The 21,503-nt window shown below is 36.5% G+C and overlaps 1 protein-coding gene across 1 annotated transcript in view; it reads left to right on the top strand.

Annotated features, from left to right (window-relative positions):
- The window catches only part of DNAH14 (dynein axonemal heavy chain 14), a 202,746-nt gene that overhangs the window by 70,541 nt on the left and 110,702 nt on the right, over window positions 1-21,503 (top strand). The window contains exons 28-36 of the mRNA XM_074316462.1: window positions 1,793-2,024; window positions 3,004-3,057; window positions 5,925-6,070; window positions 7,415-7,483; window positions 8,097-8,283; window positions 9,069-9,142; window positions 11,349-11,520; window positions 15,077-15,166; window positions 20,254-20,388. Coding sequence (XP_074172563.1) covers window positions 1,793-2,024; window positions 3,004-3,057; window positions 5,925-6,070; window positions 7,415-7,483; window positions 8,097-8,283; window positions 9,069-9,142; window positions 11,349-11,520; window positions 15,077-15,166; window positions 20,254-20,388 — 1,159 coding nt within the window. The remainder of the gene's footprint in view (window positions 1-1,792; window positions 2,025-3,003; window positions 3,058-5,924; window positions 6,071-7,414; window positions 7,484-8,096; window positions 8,284-9,068; window positions 9,143-11,348; window positions 11,521-15,076; window positions 15,167-20,253; window positions 20,389-21,503) is intronic.

Genomic DNA, 21,503 nt, shown 5'->3' with positions numbered 1-21,503 from the left:
AGATGAATATAAAGAGATCCACACCAAGACACATGATATTTAAATTGTCCAAAGTGAAAGATAAGGAGAGAATCTTAAAAGCAGAGAGAGAAAAGCAATTTGTTACATACAACGGCACCCCCATAAGACTATCAGCAGATTTTTCAGCAGAAACTTTGTAGGCCATAAGGGAGTGGCATGATATATACAAAGTGCTGAAAGAAAAAAAAAAACTGAACCAAGACTTTCTACCTGGCAAAATTGTCCCTCAGAATTGAATAAGAGTTTTTCAGACAGGCAAAGGCTGAAAAAAATTCATGACCACTAGACTGGCTTTACAAGAAATAGTAAAGGGTTTTCTTCAAGCTGAAACAAAATGATACTAAGTAGTAACAAGGAAACATAAAAAGTATAAATGGTAAAATAAATACATAATTAAATGCAGAAACCTCTATTGTTGTAATGGTGGTAGGTAAATCGTAAGAATAGTATGAAGGTTAAAAGACAAAAGTAGTAAAAATAAAAATACAATAATTTGTTAATGGATACACAGTGTAAATAGACGTAAATTGTAACTTCAACACATAAAACAGGGAGAATGAAAATATAAAGTTTTAGTATGCATTCAAGCTTGTTAGCAGCTTAAAATAGGCTGTTGTAAATATAAGATGTTTTATGTGTGCCACACAGCAAAAATTTATAATAATACACAAAAGATAAAGATAACGATAAAAGAATCAACACATAAAACAGGGAGAATGAAAATATAAAGTTTTAGTATGCATTCGAGCTTAACTTGTCATCAGCTTAAAATAGGCTGTTGCAAATATAAGACGTTTTATGTGTGCCACAAAGCAAAAATTTATAATAATACACAAAAGATAAAGGTAAAAGAATCTAAGCATACCACTCTACAATATCATCAAACCACAAACGAAGAGACAGTGAGAAGCAAGGAACAAAGGAATTACAAAACAGGCAAAAACACAATTAACAAAATGGCAATAGTAAGATCATACCTATCATTAATTACTTTAAATGTAAGTGGGCTAACTTCTCCAATCTAAAGACACAGGGTAGCTGAGCGAATGAAAAAAATGAGACCCAACTATTTGCTGCCTACAAGAGACTCACTTCAGTTTTAAGGACACAGACAAAGTAAAAAGATAGAAAAAGGATATTTCATGCAAGCAGAAACAAACGAAAAAACTGGGGTAGCTATACTTATACCAGACAAAACAGACTTTAAGGCAAAGACTCTAATTAGAGACAAAGAAGTATAATGATAAAGGAATCAATCCAACAAGAGGCTATAACACTTGTAGATATTTATGCACCCAACATAGGAGCAGCTAAATATATCAAGTAAATGTTAACAGACCAGAAAGGAGAACTAGACATCAGTATAATGATAGGGGACTTCAGTACCCGCTATTCAATAATGAATAGATCATCCAAACAGAATAGCAGTAAGGAAACAGTTGACTTACTGGAAACCATAGTAAACTTCATAGAGATGATTCTTATATAAATCCTCTATTTTATGCTGACAGCATCACACCAAAGCCACACGATTCATCAAGGCCATTTTCCTCAGAGGGAGGAGCACCGAGAGTGCTAATGTTTTAGTCTTCTGAGTTCTACTTTTGATGTGTAATACCATCATTGATGAATTATCCATCATTCTTTTCATTTGATTTTAATGTTTTGATATCTGTGTTTCTAATCAGTATTCCATTTTAATCTTTGTTTCTGCTTTTGAAAAAACAATAATTTTGCCCCAATAATATGAGCATTTAAAATATTGTTTCAGACATTTGCAATATAAATGGAATGCAAAACAAAAGTTGTGCTACGTATCTCAAGGAGATGCCCGCTTTACTTACGGCTATGAGTACTTGGGCTGTACCCCAAGACTGGTCATTACGCCTCTCACTGACAGATGCTGGCTAACTCTCACTGGAGCACTACACTTGAATCTAGGAGGCTGCCCCTCTGGTCCAGCCGGTACAGGAAAAACCGAGAGTGTCAAAGATCTAGCAAAAGTAAGTGGTTTTATATCCAGAATAACTTTTTTTTAGTCACACAAACTTTCATGGTACTGAAGTTTGCACCATTTCTGCTGCTAAGATGTTTGTAACATTTAACTAGCACATTCATTAACTCATACAATTCATAAATTAATTTTTGAGTGCCTGTTATGTGCTGGGACTTGTGATCTCAGTAAGCCAACATATGCTTTGTATTTACTTGAAATCTCACTATACTGACCAACTGACATGTTAATGGTAGTTGTGTCCCCCTTCCTCTTCCTGTAGGGGTGATTCCTTTATTTTGAGCCCCATATACAGACTTTTGCCTGGTCTTTGTGATTAATAGCTGTGTGTGTGTGTATGAGAGAGAGAGAGAGAGAGAGAGAGAGAGAGAGAGAGAGAGAGAGAGAGAGAGAGAGAGAGAGAGACAGAGAGAGAGAGACAGAGAGACAGAGACAGAGACAGAGAGAGACAGAGAGAGAGAGAGATACCTAATGAAAGCAAAAGATAGCTTATATCACTGGAATGCTTTTTTCTTTGTTTTTTATTTGTTGATATGTTTAAAATCCTGACCTTAATGTTCCATGTACTAATCACTGAAATATAACAGTATATGTGCCTTTCTACTATATTGAGTTTTGTGAATTTCAAAACTTGGTATATAATTCATCCTTTTTTCCTTTAAATTAAAGTTTATTGGGGCGACAATTGTTAGTAAAGTTATATAGATTTCAGGTGTACAATTCTGTAATACATCATCTATATCTCACATTGTGTGTTCACCACCCAGAGTCAGTTCTCTTTCCATCACCATATATGAGACCCCGTGTACCCTCTTCTAGAGACCCGATCTCCCCTCTCCCCTTAATTCATCTTTAATTGGAAAAGTTTTCTCAAAAGAATAAAGATATTTTATTACTCTGTAAGTTTTAACATTAGTATTTTGTGTAATAATTCAAGGAATATATTAAAATATATTTTTGTTTCCCAGGCTTTAGGCAAACATTGTGTGGTCTTCAGCTGTTATGAGGATTTGGATTATAAGGTAAAGCTTATTTATATATACTCAGGAAAAAATATTGTACATATAAAATAATTCATTGAGGATTGAAAGAATAAGAAAAATATCTTAGAGACAACTTAAGTAATAATAGAACTATAATGCTGTTAATTATTTTAAACTATTAGAAGAGAAACTTAAAATTTAATATAAACTTAAAACATTCTACAGTTTACTTTTATTCAACTGAACTACTTCTTAAGACTGTGGTTTTCAAACTTTTTGATGGGGGGATCTTTCCATACAAAATGTAATGTGAAACATGAATATAAAAAAAAATTAAGAATACTGCTTTAGTCATATAAATTTATTTATGAGTTCTAAACCTTTAATTTACTAAAAAGGTAAATAAGAACAACAAGGCTATTATGAATAACACAAAAATTTGAATCAGAGTTTGTATAGATGATTACACGTTTATGTCAGCCATATTTTGTTGTGGTTGCTCATTATCTAAAATATATCTCATAACATTTGAAATATTTATTAAAATTTCATGTACCTCTGTGCCCATCACAAATTTACTTGAAGCTTCCAAACACTTCAATTTATTTTGTTTTGCATGTTAAGTCCCAACCTTTTGCATCTTATTGCTGTATATTATTTGCATTCAAAGCACATTGCCTCTGGGATTAGAAAGTACAAATTGGTAGTTACAATGTAAAGTACAGTATGGGGAATATAGTCAGTAATGTAAAAACTGTGTATAGTGCCAAATGTGTACTAGACTTAGTGGGGGGAATCACTTCATAAATTATATAAATGTCTAACCACTATGCTGTACACCTGAAACTAATATGAACTAATATTGAATGTCAACTATAATTTAAAAAATACATAGTCACGGAATGCAACATCGGGAATACAGTCAGTGGTATTGTAATAACTATATACAATGTCAGATGGGTAGTAGACTGTTGGGGTTAGCACTTGTGAGGTGTGTAAATATCTAATCACTATGTTTTGTATACCCGAAATTAATTTAAAAAATACAAATTGGTAGTTACAAATACTCACTGGGATGTAAAGGATGGCATAGAGAATATAGTCAGTAATGTTGCAACAACTACTGTGTTTTCCCGAAAATAAGACCCAGCTGGCCAATCAGCTGGGCAATGCGTCTTTTGGAGCAAAAATTAATATAAGACCCAGTCTTATTTTACTATAATATAAGACTGGGTCTTATATAATAATAACATGATATGGTATGATATGATATATATGATATGATATGATATGGTATGATATGGTATGATATGATATGAAGACTGGGTCTTACATTAATTTTTGCTCCAAAAGACGCATTAGAGCTGATTGTCCGGCGAGGTCTTATTTTCGGGGAAACACAGTATGTATAGTGCCAGGTGGGTACTAGGCTAATCAAGGGGATCACTGCATAAATCGCATATTTTAATTATAATTTAACCACTATGCTATGCATTTGAAACTAATATAAAATAATATTGAATGTCAACTAACTAAAAAAAATTATAGATACAGACAACAGATTGGTGGTTACCAAGAAGAAGGGAGTGAAGGAGAGCAATATGGGTGAAAGGGGTGAAATGTATGGTGACAGATGGGAACTAGACTTTCGGTGGTGAGCATGCAATAGTGTATATAGATGCCGGACTCTGATGTTGTACACGTAAAATGTAATGCAGTGTTATTAACGAATGTTACCTCAGTAAAACAAAGAAAGAAAATACGTTACCTTTGAGATCCTGCATTTCCAATATGTGCTCACTTAAAACATTAAAAAAACAAATAAACGTAAATAAACTGATTGAATATTATTCTTAAGACACTTACAAATAGAGTCTCTTTTCTGGAAGGAAACTACCTTCCAGTGGGACACAGCAGTACTAGAACTAGAGTGAAGTGAGTGAAGCTCTTGGCTGCTAAGGGGGAACCAAGAACCCTAGTAATCAAGACAAATAATATTTTTAATGCAATATTTTTTTGGAATCAAAATTAATGCTTAAAAACCCATGATAAACACAAAATTTTAACTAGAGACAAATCCTGATTTCTGCAGCCAGAGGGAGGAACCAACTTCTGTATCCGCAGTCTGAGGGTCTCTCTTTGCTCTCTCAACTTCCATTCCTTCCCTCTCTGCAACACCTAGCAAAAGCTCCTCAGTGAGTTCCGTCATTCCTCAACCTGTATTCACACCATAAACACATGCTCTGTTTGGCCTGACAGTGTTTTTGTTTGTTTTGTTGTTTTGTTTTAGCTACCAGCATTTCCAAATCAATAGATTTCAGTCCCAACTTTCAGCCTCTCACAGAGACTTGGCCACCCTGGGCCTGTCCCATCATAAATGGCAGAAGCTGAGTAACACATGCGTGCTCTAGCTGGGCCCATTCCAGTCTGGTCTAGAATCCACCTCTTGTCTTAAATTTGGGCCTGATTCACTTCTCTTCATGACCTCCAGCAGCCCACCACTAACCCTTGAGCCTTGTCCTAATCTAGAAAAAGGAGCACCTTCCTTCAGACACTTGATGACCATCTGCCGGAAAATTGTGGTAAAGACAACGCCAGTGCATGGCTCTGTGAAGAACATGGCATCGGGCAAGTGCCAAACCGTGCCAACATAATGTGGCCCTGCCTCCATGGTCCCTGTGTTTGCTACAGCGTGTTTAGGCTTTTGTAAGCGATGGTCAGAGTAGTTGCCTTGTCCAAAGTGAGAGCAGCTGCTGCTTTGAACCCTACAAAAATCCCTGAGGGAAAGATGTGCAAACCGAGTTTAGTTAGTTTGGGTAAAATGGGCAGAATATGTAGAAATGAACATCCCAGTAAAAAATTTCATCTACATTGTAATTTCAGTCATTTTTTTTTCTTTGTTTAAGATAATGGGAAAATTAATTTTTGGACTAGTTCAGTCAGGAGCGTGGTGTTGTTTCGATGAACTCAATCGAATTGATGTGGAAATTCTCTCAATGATTGCCTCACAGATCCAAGCAATTAAGGCTGCAAAAGACAGCTATTCTCTCAGGTAGTTGTTAAATACATTCATATCTTTAGACTTCTAATTTGATCTACATTTGCTGTTTAATTATTATTAAGTATTTTTTCTATAGTAAGTGTTAAGCACAGACCAAGAGGGATGGCACTTACCTAGAATGTTTGTTTGGCAAATAAGGAAAATATATGTATATAACTAGCTTTCATGCCAACTGGGAGGTAGCCAAACTTGCTCAAGCTTGGAACAGTCTCCTGAGCTACCAGGACAATGATACAAATATATTCTAATTACTATTCTTTTAGAGTTTAAATTCTCCTAGTGCTTTTTCATCTTAAGATATTTCACTTGAAGAAACCAAATTTGTTTTCTGTAATTCTACATCTTTTTAAAAAACAAAATTATACTGGCCACACACCTGAAGCTTCCTCTTAATGCCATTACTCTGAATTAATACACTTTAATTGAAAAATCTTACAAAAACAGTATTTGTATGTTAGGATTACTAATGTTTCCTTATCCAAACAAATTTTTTTTTTTTTTTCTGTCTTCAGATAAATTCAGGAACTCAGATGATTTACTTTATGGGCATAATTGGATTTGTGGGTTTAAAATTTGTATTGCAATCTAAATATTTCTAATATTTCTATTACAATCTAATATTTCTAACTCAAGTTAATGGTCACTTCTAGCTTTTCTCTCAAGGATTTTGTTCAAACTCCTAGAGCCAGTGTTATGAGGCCTCACAAGTCTGTGGCTATAAGTGGGGTCACAGTAACCCACATTGTACCAATTCTTTACCACATCTCAGCCTCTGCAAGGTTTTCCTGAGTTATGTCCAGGGGTTTTGTTCCGGTTGTGCCTCTTCTCCTGTTTTGACCACCCTGTTGATATCAGCTGTCCATGAAATCCCTAGATGATTTCTCTCCATTGTCTCTATCACTGGTGCCAACAATAGGACCTCATGTCCATGCCAAGGGTTCTCTTTCATAGTGTCCCCGAAATTAATTGGGGAGTAGGGGGCAGGCTGTGTTCCACTGTGTCATCCAGGCAGAGCTCTATGCCCCAAGGGTCCCCTCAGGTTCTTTCCCCTGTGTAAGTCCATTTATTCAGATGTGTACCTTCCAGCCTCAGGCCCCACAAAACTCTTCAGACATCTTCAGACATAATAAAAAAAATCGGAATCCCAGCAGGGCTCACAATGTTGGCTTAAGATATGCCTTTTCTCTCCCCTCTTAACCATTGTTTTTTTCCAGTATGCTCTCATTTGGATTTTAATGGAACACAGCCTTAAGGAAAGGCTACTCAGTTGTAGTTTTAACATACTTCGGCCTAGAGAAAACAGTTCTTAGTGATGAATACTGTAATGTCTTGTAGGTTTGTACTGGAAGGAAGAGAAATTCGTATCAGTATGTCTTGTGCAGTATTTATCACCATGAATTATGGGTAAGTATCAGTTAATCTGTAGGAATGGACACAGGCCAAAATACTTTTCTTAAGTCTTAATCGTAGATGGAGTTGTCTGACATCATATATCTGGCATTCACCCTCCACCACCCCTGTGAACCCCTCCACACTATCTATAAACAGTTGGAAGTCTGCACTTATCCAAGTACGTAGGTGATCTCACATTATGCTTCTCAACAAGGGGTGTTTTTCACTTCCTGCGTATGCAGAAAACAAAAGTTCAGCAGTTTGTCACAAAGAGAACACAGACAGGAAAGCTGGTAAGAATAGCAGAAGGAATAAGGATATGGTGGTTACAGGGGGCGGAGGCTGAGCAGGCTCAATAAATATCTGTTGATAGAATGTTATGAAGGTCCAGGGAATCAGAGGGAAGTAGTATGAGGTGAATTGTAAAAGGAGGAAGAAAAGATCACAAACTAGGAAGCTTTGTGAGATGAAAAGTACAATAGAAACCATCTTATAAACTTGTTTCAGATAAAGATCACATAGAAAGCCAATAGAATTATTTGGGGTAAGTTATGTAATGTGGTGCCTCATTTGAAACACTGAAAAGTGGTGTATTTTGTTTCTTTGTTTTTCTTATCCTCTTAAGATACAAAGGTCGAGTAGATCTTCCAGGTAACTTAAAATCTCTGTTTCGCCCAGTGGAAATGATGACTCCCCATTATCAAATGATTGCTGAAATAATGCTGTTTTCAGTTGGTTTCAAATCTGCAAAATCACTCTCCAGAAAGCTCGTTAATTTTTACGAACTAGCTACCACAGAGCTCTCACAACAGGTAACGAACGACTTTTCTCTGATAAAGGTGATTATATAAAACTTTTCTGGTATTGGTCTAGGAATGACCAGGGACAATAATGGAGCTAGAATTCCTATCAGAACATCGAATCCACGCCCCAAGTTGGATGTAAGGCAATAGTTAAAGTCAGTCAGGGTTCCAAAACTTTTCTCCAAGATCTGGGGAAAGTACTTGAGTATCTGTTATTTTAAATTAAAGATTACTTTTTCCATATGAGGAGGTTAACATTTTGAGCAAAATAATCTGGAGGACTTGTTGAAACACAAATTGCTGGACCTTACCAGCAACTTTCTAATTGTCTGGGGTAATGCTGGAGAATTTGCATTTCTAACAAGTTCTCAAGTGTTCCTGACGCTGCTGATCTAACTAGTACCATCCTTTGAAAATTATTGTTGTAGGATATGCTGGCGTAATGAGTATTTGTTTATAACCCAAAATGGTTTGGATCGCTAACCACATTATTTTCTGAGTGTTCCTCCTTGCGATATTCTTTCAGTTCATCTCTCTAGTTCAGAGAAAGTTTAATTCAGATACTGATCGCTTATAACACCTTTAATACCTGTTAATTTAAGGAGACTTTTAGGAGCACCAGTTTCAGAAAGAAGTGAGAGCATTAGAAGCAAAATAGAGGGTTTCTTGAATTCATATCACTGTTTCTCTTTATAGTATAGACGATTAGTGATTTAACGATGTACTCTGCATTTATTGCCAAATTATTTCATTTTTCCTCAGAAACTTAATTCAAATATTTTAATGTTTGATAGGATCATTATAATTTTGACCTGAGGACTCTGAAGACAATTATAACAATGGCTGGAAAGAAACGGGAGTTTCAATGGTCAGTTGAATTTTGAATTGTTAGGTCAAAAGGGAGTTATACGGCACTGGGACAATAATTTGTAAAGTTTTAAGTAATGAAAAGATAAAAAAGGAAGCTCCCAGAGTGTCACAGTAAAATATGGTAGAGGTTATTAAGACTATGAAAGAAGAGGAAGAAAAAAAATGCACAAAATCCTTGGGTACCTTTCCTCAAAAGAGCCTATTCTTTAAAACATGTGCCTTATCTTTACATTATAAAATTATACTGGAATAAAAAACCCCATGTATAAGAGCAATAACTTAATGAGAAATGTAAAACCTGTATGAATATACCTATAGGAGAAACGTGTAAAACCCATATGAAAAAAAAACATTAAAACACAACTGAAGGACACAAATGACAACATGAGTAAATGAAATAATACACCACATACTTAACATCTTAAAGAACTTAACATCATAAAGATTTAAATACTCTAAATGTTAATTTATGAAGGGAAATGCATCCCAGTAAAAATACCAAAAGGTATTGTTTGTTTTTAACAAGCTGATCCTAAAGTTTACGTAGAAAAATAAACAATTAAGACTAGTTAGAAAAATATTGAAAAACAAGAGCAAAGAAGGAGGAATATCCCTTTAAGTATTAAAAGAAATGATAAAGCTTCAATAATTAAAACATTGCAATACTAACTCATGAGTGGAAAGGCGCAAACCATTGGAACAGAATATGAAGTCCAGAAATACCGTGTTTCCCGAAAATAAGACCTAACCGGACAATCACCTCTAATGAGTCTTTTGGAGCAAAAATTAATAGTAAAAATTAATAGTAAAATAAGACCGGGTCTTACAATGTAATGTAATGTAATATAATGTAATACAATACAATACCCAGTCTTATATTAATTTTTGCTCTAAAAGATGCATTAGAGCTGATTGTCCAGCTAGGTCTTATTTTGGGGGAAATATGGTAGGACTAGATGCATTGGGTACTTAGTATATGGGGAGGCAAGAATAGACTTTTTAATGAATCGTGTTGGAAAAACTAAACATTCATCTGGGTAAAGATCAAGGTGGAACCATTTTCGACGTTATTTACCAAGATAAACTAAAAAAGTATCAGAAAAGTGTCAGAGACTTTAAATATAAAAAATTTAAAACATAGAAGTATTTGAAGAAATAATATTTCCTTTGTATCCTAAGGCTACAAAAGACCTTTAAAATGAAGACTCGAAGTCCAGAAGCCGTAAAAGAAAAGATGTATAATGGTGGAAAAAGTACTTTTTCTGAAGTCGAAAGACAATGACAAACTAGGATTAGGATTTCAGTTTTATTTCTCAGATATTCTCAGCACTGCAACCCTCCATAGGCTGGCTTCCTTTTTGGTGGCAAGATAGCTTCTCATAATACCTGGAGCCAGCCACACCATTGAACTGAAGTTCCAAACCACCCTGAATGGATAGTCATTTGTCTACCCCAGAATCATTGTGTCCTAGTCATCACTGGTCCATACGAGGGTTATATTCCTTTAATGAATATTTGTTATGCCACATACTTGCTTTCCAAAACTTCCTTGTAACTGAGAATTGGACGTACAACCTTGGCAAATCAGATACAGTTACCCTAGAATCTGAACCTGAGGTTAGTGAAAAAAGAAATGGGATATACAGAGTCCATTCTGGCAAGGGCGACAGCGGTGACAGTAGCTACAGCCAGTTAGCTGAAATAGCAGGGGCAGTGAACAATTCTAGTGCCAGCATCCATGGCATTGGGGCAACAGGCACTGATCTCGGGAGCTATTGATGGTGGCAGTCACGTCCTTATAGGACCACTTCTGTAGTATTTTGGCCATTGTTCCCAGCTGTCTAGCCAGCAAGCTTAGTTTTCTAGCCTTCCTAGAGATTTTCTAATAAACCATTATGTTGTTTTTCATTTGATGTTAGCCTGAATTCATTACTGTTACTTGCAACTCAAAAAACCTTCCTGATACAATGCTTATCCCAGAATCAGTGACTGGGGAATGGCGTTATCCTGACGATGCTAGGCACTCGGGGCCCATCCCTGGAGCTGAGGACCAGATTCACCTCATCCAAACCACATAGCTGCTTTGTAGTGAGGGAGAGGAGGAAAGGATATTGGCATAGCCACCGCTCAAAATATTAGTGGTCTTCCGGGTCAGCAAACACACTTGCTAACTTGTTCTTTATGTTTGTTTTCTACCATTAAAGTAACATGAGCAACAGTCTCTCTGAAACAGATGAAACTCTGATCATTATTGAGGCTGTAAGAGAAGCTAGTATACCGAAATTTCTTCCAGAAGATGTCCCACTTTCTGAAAAGATTATAGGAGAAGTTTTCCCTGAAGCGACTGTATCCACAATAAATCAAATTGCCTTGGAGGTAATAAGACCTTTGAAAATTGTCGCAACCATCGTGGAGTATCAATTAAGATAAGAAACTAAATGTGGATTAAAAATATTAACAGTTCTTCCTGAAATACTGTATTCACATTATCATTTGGGGGATAAAGATACTTGGAGATATACTTTCCCCTTGGGGGTGTGTGGGGGTGGGAAGAGCTTTCACTGAATCATGACCTAATAGAAGAATGAACTGTACCTTTAGTCAAGGAAGGCTGTTGCATGTTTTGTTCCTTAATTTTCTCCTCTTTCAAATGGGAATAATAATGATTGCTTTTCCTACTTTAAAGGGGTGCTTTGAGAATCGAATTAGATCAGAGTTATGAAAAAAGACTTCAAAATGTAAATATCTTGTGACCATTAAAATTACGTATTACAACTGTAGAGCCCTTTATTTTTTCTCTTACGTTTCAAGTCTCACAGTGATTGCTTAGGCTAGGTAGGCTCTCAGTATTTCTTATCACTATTGTGTAATCCCCTGCCACTCCCTGCATTCAGGTATATTGCAATTTGGCCACCAGACTTGCTTTCCTAAAACATGTTTAATCACATAACAAAACCACTTTGCGGATCAGTGTTGTCTGTAGTACAAGACCCAAGTTAATTATCTTGGTGTATATTGCTTTTCACAATCTGGCCAGATCAGGTTATCTTTTTTTTTCTTTTTAATCTTTTATAATTTTTTTATTATGTAACATTTGAAAATATAGCAGAATACATGCAAAATATATGTATTTTCTGAAGCATAACTCCCAAAGGAACAGTTGTGAACCCAACACAATGTGTAAGAATTAGAACATTAATAGATAACGTTGAACCAATCTGTGCTTTCTGCCTTCTCCCAAGATATAACTATCATCCTGAGTTTTCCATTGCTTTTTAAAAATATTTTTTTTATTTTTGAATTACAGTTGACATTATTTGTATCAGGTGTACAACATAGTGATTAGACATTTATATAACTCACGAAGTGGTCAACCTGATAAATCTGGTACCATGTGACACTATGCATAGTTATTACAATATTATTGATATATTCCTTATGCTGTACTTTACATCTCCTTGACTATTTCATAACTACCAATTTGTACTTCTTAATCCCTTTCCCCACTTCATGTATCCTCCCAACCCCCATCCTATCAAAATGTTCTCTGTATGTATAAGTTTGTTTCTGTTTTGTTTTTTCACTTCTTTTGTTTTCTAGATTCTACATATAAGTGAAATCGTATGGTATTTGTCTTTCTCTGTCTGATTTATTTCACTCAGTATAATATCTTGTAGGTACATCCATGGTGGTGCAGATGGCAAGATTTCATTATTTTTTATGGCTGAGTGATGTTCCATTATATATGTGTACCACCTCTTCTTTATCCATTCATCTATTGATGGACACTTAGGTTGCTTACATATCTTGGCCATTGTAAATAATGCTGCAATGAGCATATGGATGCATATGTCTTTTTGAATTAGTGTTTTGGGTTTCTTTGGATGAATACCCAGAAGTGGGATTGCTGGGTCCTTCTTTGTCACTTGTTATAGCTTTTGTTTTAAAGTCTGTTTTGTCTGGTATAAGTACTGCTACCTCAGCTTTTTTTTTTTTCCATTTCTATTTTCATGAAATATTTTTTTCCATCCCTTTACTATCAGTTTGTGTGTGTCTTTCAATCTGAAGTGAGTCTCTTGTAGGCAGCATATGTAAAGGTCTTGTTTTCTTATCCATTCAGCCATCCTGTGGCTTTTGACTGGAGTATTTAATGCATTTATGTTTAAAATATTAATAATTGTTGATAGATATGTAGTTACTTATTATTCATATTTTTATCTTTTTTTTTTATTCTTCTACTTAAAGAAGTCCCTTTGACATTTCTTGTAAAACTTGTTTGGTGGTGATGAACTCCTTTAGCTTTTTCTTGTCTGAGAAGCTCTTTATCTGTCCTTCATTTTTAATGCCTGGTATAATGGGTAGAGTTCATTGCTTTTCATCACTTTGAATATTTCCTGCCAGTGCCTTCTGGCCTGCAAAGTTTCTGTTGAAAAATCAGCTGATAGTCTTATGGGAGCTTCCTTTAAGATTCTCTTTGTCTTTAACGTTTGGCATTTTAATTATGATGTGGCATGGTGTCGGCTGCTTTAGGTTCATCTTGTTTGGGACTCCCTGCACTTTCTGGGCTTGTATGTCTTTCCTTTGCCAGGTTAGGGAAGTTTTCCGTTATTATTGCTTCAAATAGGTTTTCAATTCTTTGCTCTCTCTCTTCTTTATCTGGTGCCCCTATGATGCGAATGTTGGTATGCTTGATGTTGTCCCAGAGGCCCCTTAAACTATCCTCATTTTTTGGGTTCTTTTTTCTTTTTGCTGTTCTGATTGGGTGTTTTTTGCTACCTTATGTTCCAAATCATTGATTCAGTTCTCTGCTTCATCTAAGCTACTATTGATTCCCTCTAATGTATTTTCCTTTCAGTTATTGTATTCTTCATTTCTGGCTTTTTTTTTTTTTTTTTAATGTTTTCTATCTCCCTTTTTGTTTGCTGCCTCTTTGTTGAAGTTCTTACTGAGATCATTGAGCATCTTTATAACTAGTGTTTTGAACTCTGCATCTGGTAGGTTGCTTGTCTCCATTTTGTTTAGTTCTTTTTCTGAAGCTTTATTTTGTTCTTTCATTTGGGACATGCTTCTTTGTCTCTGCATTTTAGCTGATTTCTTGTGTTTGTTTCCAGATGTTAAGCAGATCTGCTATGTCTTCCCGTCTTAGTAGAGTGGCCTTATATAGTAGGTGTCTGTGGGGCTCAGTGGCACAGTCTCCCTGGTCACCTGAGCTGGGTGCTCCATGTGTGTCCCTTGTGTGGGTTGTGGTTGTCTTCCTGTTGTAGTTGATCCTCGATTGCTGTTTGCATGTCAGTGGGAGGGATTGACCCTCAGGCTGATTAGTTGTGAGGATTGGCTGTGACTACAGTGGAGGTGCTATTGTGCAGGGGCTGACCCTATGGAGCAGGATTGGCTTTATTTAGCAGAGCTGTGATGCCTGCCCAGTCTACTCTTCAGGTGTGTCTTTTGTGGAGGTAGTTAGGTGGTGCTCCATGTGGTCTGAAACTGGCCATTGGTATGTTGGTTTGGGGGGCCTCTTGCAGGGGAGGAGCTCTGGTGCAGGCCAAGGTCAGCTGCTGCCTATGCCCTGCGCAAGGCAACTTGATATGGGTTACAAAGTGATCTGCAGATGGTTGCCACTTGTGCTGGGCTTGGAAGTGTCTGGGGGAGGGAGGCTATGCTGTGAACTGAGTACGGCAACAGCTAATTCTTAAATACATCTTAAAGCATGAGTTTTTAAATTTAGGAAGGGTCTATGAACATAAAATTTGGGTTATTGTATTTTGGGTGGAAAGTAAGTTTTCATTATTCTCAGATTGGTGAACTAAAAAATTAACAACTACGGTCTTAAAGTACAGTATTTGGTACTTAGTTAAGAGAGATTTTTGTAGGATTGTATGTCAAGAATTTAACTTGCAATGCATTTTAAATTAATGTACTTATTTTCTTTTAGAAAGCAATATCTATTGCAACACAGCATTTGGGCTTACAACAATGGCCAGCTCAGAAAGAGAAAATCATACAGTTTCATAATCAACTTCAGGTAAATGTAGAATAGCATCTTACCAGTTCTTTGCTTTGGGTTTTAATAGGTATGATCAAGGAGAAAAACACAATAATAAAAAAAGAGAGCTATCACCATGTGCTTCAAAGTAAAGTGGTTTATTGATTAACTATTTACCTAGACCTTGTTATTTGACCCCTCAGTTTAACTCTTAACAAATTAATCCTTTTTGCCTTCATCCCCTTAATACGTAATTTGAAAATCCTACAAATGTGTAAAATGTTCTGCATTCATTGCTATACCTTCATTGAATTTCCTGTTCTCTATGAATGAACCCTTTGGAAAAGCGTTAAATTATGCATTTCCCTGATTACTAGTAAAATTATATACCCTTTTACATATTTATTAGCCATTTGAGTTTTCTGTGAAATGCCAGATTATGTAATATACTCATTTTTTCAATTGCGTTGTTTGTCTTTTTCTTAGTAAATATATAGACTTTTCATTATGCATTTTTATATCATATTTCTTTATTGCTTGCATGCACTGCAAATATTCTCGGCTTTTTAGAAACATTCATGGTGTTCAGGTGTGTGGGAGACATTACTAATGCGGTAAAATGGTTTATGGGGTGTTTTACGGTTTATGTTTTTGTGTCCTATTTTTAGAAATCCTTTCTGTCCTGTCTCATAAAGATATTTTCTATATTTTTTTCCTAAAAGTTTCAGATATTTGCATTTCCAATTTTAAGTTGTCTGGAATTTATTTTTCTTTATGGTGTCAAGTAGGGATCTATTTTTCCCAAATGGATAATCAATTTTCCCAAGACTTTTTAATCACTGATTTGCTATTTCTGTTTCTGTCATGTACCAAGTTTTCATGTCTAATAGTGTGAATTTCTTTATTGATTGATTTTTTTTGGTCTATATCTCTATAACAATACCATGCAGTCTTAATTACCATAGCTTTAGAATAGGCCTTTATATTTGGTGGTACCAATTGTAAGGGAGGAAAAAGCTATCCTTTACCCTCTTGGGGTCCTTGACTGGGTCTGAAGATTAAACTGACATAGACAGATTAACAGGAGACAAGCATACAAATACTATTGAATTTTTACATGTACCTGGGAGCCTTCACAAGAGAATGAAGACCCAAAGAGTGACCATAACAGGAAGCTTTTATACCTTTTAGATAAAAAGGTAACAAATTTTTGATGAATTGGCAAGTCACAGGGTTTTGGACTAGGGGTAGTGAATGGTGAAGAAATAACTAGGAAAGTAAGGTGGTTTAATAAGGTTTATTTGTACAGCCTTTTCAGCCCCAAATTCCCTGTCTCTGGCGATAAGAACGTCTTCTTTCTTCCTGATACAGGCAAAGTGTGTTTCACATGGAAGTTTTATGACCTGTTTCTGGGAAGAAAGATGAGGTGGTGGAGGTCAGAGTGACCTTGCTTCTGCCATTTAAAAAAAAATTTATTCAGCCTAATATATTTAATATGCCATATTTTGAGGTGCCATATTTTGAGATAGTATGTCCTAAGCCCCATCGTAATCTTCCATCTTCGTTACTTTTAAAATTCTTGGATCATCAGCCTATTGATTTCCACTAAAAAAAAAAATCCTGTTTGGATTTTGATTGGGATAGAATTAAATTAATAATTATGGTGTGATTTTTTATTTTTATGATGTCACATCTTTTCCTCTATGCATATTCTTGTCAAGCTTTTACCCTTGTTGCAAACTAACAAAAGTTGGTTAGCCATGGTTTTACAGTGGCAGAAAACACTAGACTCCTTTGTCCAAAAGGACAGTTTATTACTTACAGCAATAGCAATAGCCATTTTCCCAAGACTTAATTTTCATAGGGTGACACAGGGTCAGGTGACATCTGCACCCATGGTGAGTTAGTTCTCAGGAAAAGAACCCCAAGCTTAGGAACCCTCCAGCAAACATTCCCAGCCTTTGCTCATGAAGGAGACCTTATCTTTTCTCAGGACAGCAGATAAATCTGTCCTTGGTCCCGATAGTGTTCTGATAGAAAACACTATCTCTCTCTTCCAAAACTCTTTGCTATGTAAACATCCTTGATAAGATAGCCTTACACAAAGCTTTCAAAACTTCTGTTCAGAGGCATGTGAAGATGTCAGAGACCCATAAGGAATTGTCTCCCAACAATATCCACCCCTGGTTTATACACTTTCTTGATGTCTGGTGAACGTTCCCAGAAGTATGCCACTCTGCTGACCACTCTGACTAATCTGACTGATTGGGGCTGGGTCCACATCCATTCCCTTTATCTCACATAGCATTTGTCAATAAGACTATAAACAGTAGGGTGACGCCAACCTAAAATATTAATTTCAGCCATGCCCACACAAGGTTCCAGGTCCAGAAAGCTGAACAAATTCAAGAAGCCATTAGAATCTACCTTACAAAGCCAGTGGATTTCTCCCTCAGTTACTTTTTTGATTGTATGGCTTAGTCTGAAGCATTAAGCCAGGGACAGCAAGCAGCAAAATTATCATTTGCACAGACTTGTCTTGGCCCACAAGGATAAAGTGTCTAGTTCAATTCTGCCATTTAAAACAACTCTTGCCAGTGAGTCGAGACCAATCTGAGTGTTTTTCAGGAACAAGGCGATGTTTCCTTACACACTGGATTTTTAACACTCTCATAACCACCTCTAAGTTACAAGTTGCATTGTTTTGGGGAGGGAGGCAAGTTAATGCCTTGTTTCTGCACAAGAAATACCATGCTAAGGGTGTACCTGGTACCCTTGGGAAGAAAGTGTTTTTCATAGTTGTTGGGTTCCCTATGTCAGTTCAAGAGGGAGAGGGATACAGGTTGACAGGGTTCCAGTGTGGGTTCTTGGTTGAGTTCTAATAATTAAGTCTAACTCTTTTTTGGGGAGTGACTGCATGAAAACAATCAGTCCAATCTAACGTATTTGCCATATCATCAGTCAGCTGGCATTTGTCTGCCCCATGGAATAATTGAGCGATGGAGATAGAGGTAGAGAAGACATCCAAGACCTCTGGAGGTGTTGACAAGTATTTTTCCTGTGGGGTGCAGGCGCTGAGGCCACCCCCTACTGTTTCTGATAGACTTCTCAGTAAGGTTAAGGGGAGTAACAATTAAATCATGGTCAGTTCCATCTGGCAGGAGATGGCAGTCACAGCAGTTGATGAATTAAAGGTTCCTACAGTTTGGGATATCTGCATCAGGGCATTTTCCTTTGTGAGGAAGGTTAGAGAGAGAGTTTTGAAAGACGAAAGATTGCGATATCCCTCAGTTCCCATGTATTCCATGCTCTGGGGTGTTTCGTCCGCAGATGTCTGGGTTTTTGCTGTCCTTGCACAGCCACAAAATTGGTATGTCCTATTTCAGTAATTATGACCATAATTATTTCCCAAACATCCTCTAATTGGATGTTTGAAAACATCCTGAAGGGCTAGATGCAAGAGGGACAAGGGCATTTTTATAAAACCTAGAACGATTGTAGCCCCTCCTTAGGTGTGCACGGGCTGCAGAAGGTCTCAGCAGGCAGTGTGCTCAGTCACGGACTCACTGTCCTTACGATCCAAGACCATGTCAGTCCAAGAGAATTCAGGTAGTTGAACCAGAATTAAATTAGAATCAGTGGCCAATCAGTGGCCTGGTGTTGCCAGTAGGGAAAAGAAAGAAGCACCCAGGAATGGTCAGGACTGAATCTCAAATTTTCAAATAGTTCTATATAATAGATCTATATCCCATCTCTTCCATGCTGATAATTACCCAGGAAGGAGATAAAAGAAAATGATCCCTTCCTGGGGACACCCGCATTTCATGGCCAAACTTCCTTGGTAAGGTGTGTCGACAAAGAAAAGGTAAGGGAGATAGAGTCAGAAATCTTTTTGAGTGAGCTTTTGAGAAGGCTATTCCAATGCTCTGTAATGCTGGATGCTTGTGGGTGGTAGGGGGTGAGGAAGGTTCGTAACATTACTTGACCATCACCTTACTGTTGAGTGACTTGTAATAAAAGGTATACCATTGTCAGATTGCAACTTGTCTAGATATCCACACACATGACACAAATTAGGTTCAAGGGATCTAATTCTGTGGCTGGAGTTCGCTGATTGGACTGGAACAGCAACGCCATAACTTGAAATAGTGTCCGTATCAGTGAGGCACCACTAATAGCCCTGAGAGGGGATTAAAGACCTGATGCAGGTTCTTCCAGGAGTATATGGGGCTCATTCACAGCCTGTGCAGTGTGGCTTCCCCACTTGGAAGCAGCCATGTCAGCTTTTGTCAGGAGTGACAAGTCTGAATGCAGTGATAGCCCCTGCACCATAAACACGTATGCTTTAATTTGTGTGGTCTATGGTAGTGAACGTGCTGCCATGCCCAGCATGATGTTGAATCCAGAGAGCAGTCATGGCAATCTGGGAAGGGCAGGCTCAATCAGCAGCTTGATTCTGGGGCATCGCACCAAAGAATGGGTCTTTACCAAGGGCCCTGAGTGACTCAGATAGTTTGATCCCACAATTCAAAGCCCCAAAGGGTTACCTTTAATTTTCTAGTATGTAGTTTTCCCACTGGCAGCCCAGTTAACTAGGTCATGGCAAAGCCCAAGAGTCAGAGTTGTTCCCAGTGGCCAGAATGAACAAGTCTGCTCTTGGTTCTTCGTAGGTGGCTATAGCTGAAGCAAGGGCGTTTAGGTGTCAGCTTAGCTGAACCATCAGTAAACCAGACCAAGGCACTTATGGGAATCTTTGTGTGTTAAGGGCTGCATCGAGCCAGCAATCAGAACCCAAAAGAGGGGCAAGGAAAACCCAGATGAATCTTATTACAGAAGCCAACGGTAGGGAAAGGTACAGGAATAAAGGAGAATTGGAAACTGAGATAAATGGTTAAATATCAAAAATTGGACATTATTCTTTGAATTTAAAAATGAGGGGGTTTCTGGTAATTTTAACATTAGCCTAGTCAGTAAAAACAATGGATCACAATGGGTTGAACAATAATTTGAAGGAAGGATTGGTGGATATAGTTAGAGACGTATTTGTAAATAAGAACCTTCAAGTTTCAGCTTAGCTGAACAATTAGTGAACCAGAATTAAACCACAATCTGAAATTTTGTTTCAGGCTTGTGCTGGTGTGATGTTAGTGGGCCCAACTGGTGGAGGAAAGACAACAGTCAGAAGAATTTTAGAAAGAGCATTAATATTATTACCAAATGAAAGTTTATTATCAACCAAAGAAAGAAACTCTTTTTCCCAGGTAAATGTTTTGCTAAACAAAATATTTCTCTATTTGTTAAGATATTATTTTATACTTAAGGTACATTTTATGTTCTCTTTACATAAGTATGTTCTTTACTTGTTAAATTGATTGCTAGGGATTTTGTAGTTAGGAATCATTGTAGTGAATGGGATTTTTTTTAATTTGACTCTCAAACTGGTCATTGCTAATGTAAAATAAAACTATTGACTTGTGTGTTTATTTTGTAACTAGTCACCTTACTTAATGGACTGGCAAATTCTAATTTTTTTGGGTAATCAATTGAATCATCTTCAAAAGAATATAATTTTGTCTCTTTTCTAATATTTATGTAACTTATATTCTTATCTTATTGCATTGATTAACCCTCCAAGGCAATATTAACTATAACATCTTGTTTCTTACATTATCTGGAATGCAATTAATATTCAGCTTTTAATATGTAGTTTGCTCTTTGTCTATGATAAATGTTCTTTATCATACTTCTGAAATTTTCTTCTATTCTCATTATACTTTGGGTTTTGACTCTAGAATTTATGAAATGATAGCATCTATTTTTTGTATTTTATTGGTTAATGCACTTAGCTATGTTCATAGATTTACTAATGTTAAATTGTCCCTGAATTCCTAGAGTAACTCCTACTTTTTCATGGTATATTTTTATTCAATACAAAGTTGGACTCCAATACATGGTTTGTACTTCCTTTGCCTTATGTAGAGATGCATTAATGGTAATTATTCCAAAAGCCTAGACAGCCAACTTCTCAGAGATGAGGACTTTTTCTTTCAGTTAGTGTGCAACTTCAAAATCATTCATGTGGCAGGACATAATCCTTTCTCATTTTCTTTTCTAAATCCCCTTATCAGCAGATCTTAACTAGTTCTTAAGCAATTATTGTAGTTAATAAGAGGTGAATTATCATAGCAATAATAATAACTAATATTTATGTTGTTTTCAATATGGGCCAAATACTGGTTAAAACACTTTTATCATACTTCTGAAATTTGAATTATCTCATTTAATCCTCAAAACAACCCTGTGGGCAAGAATTTGTTTTATTAAAAGAAGTTTTTTTAATTACAAAAGAAATATGTATTAACTCAATTGTGAGAAA

This window comes from Rhinolophus sinicus, linkage group LG12 (assembly GCF_036562045.2).
Source record: "Rhinolophus sinicus isolate RSC01 linkage group LG12, ASM3656204v1, whole genome shotgun sequence".
Taxonomy (NCBI): domain Eukaryota; kingdom Metazoa; phylum Chordata; class Mammalia; order Chiroptera; family Rhinolophidae; genus Rhinolophus; species Rhinolophus sinicus.
Note: the sequence above shows the minus strand (reverse complement) of the source record. Positions and strands in the feature narration are given on the sequence as shown.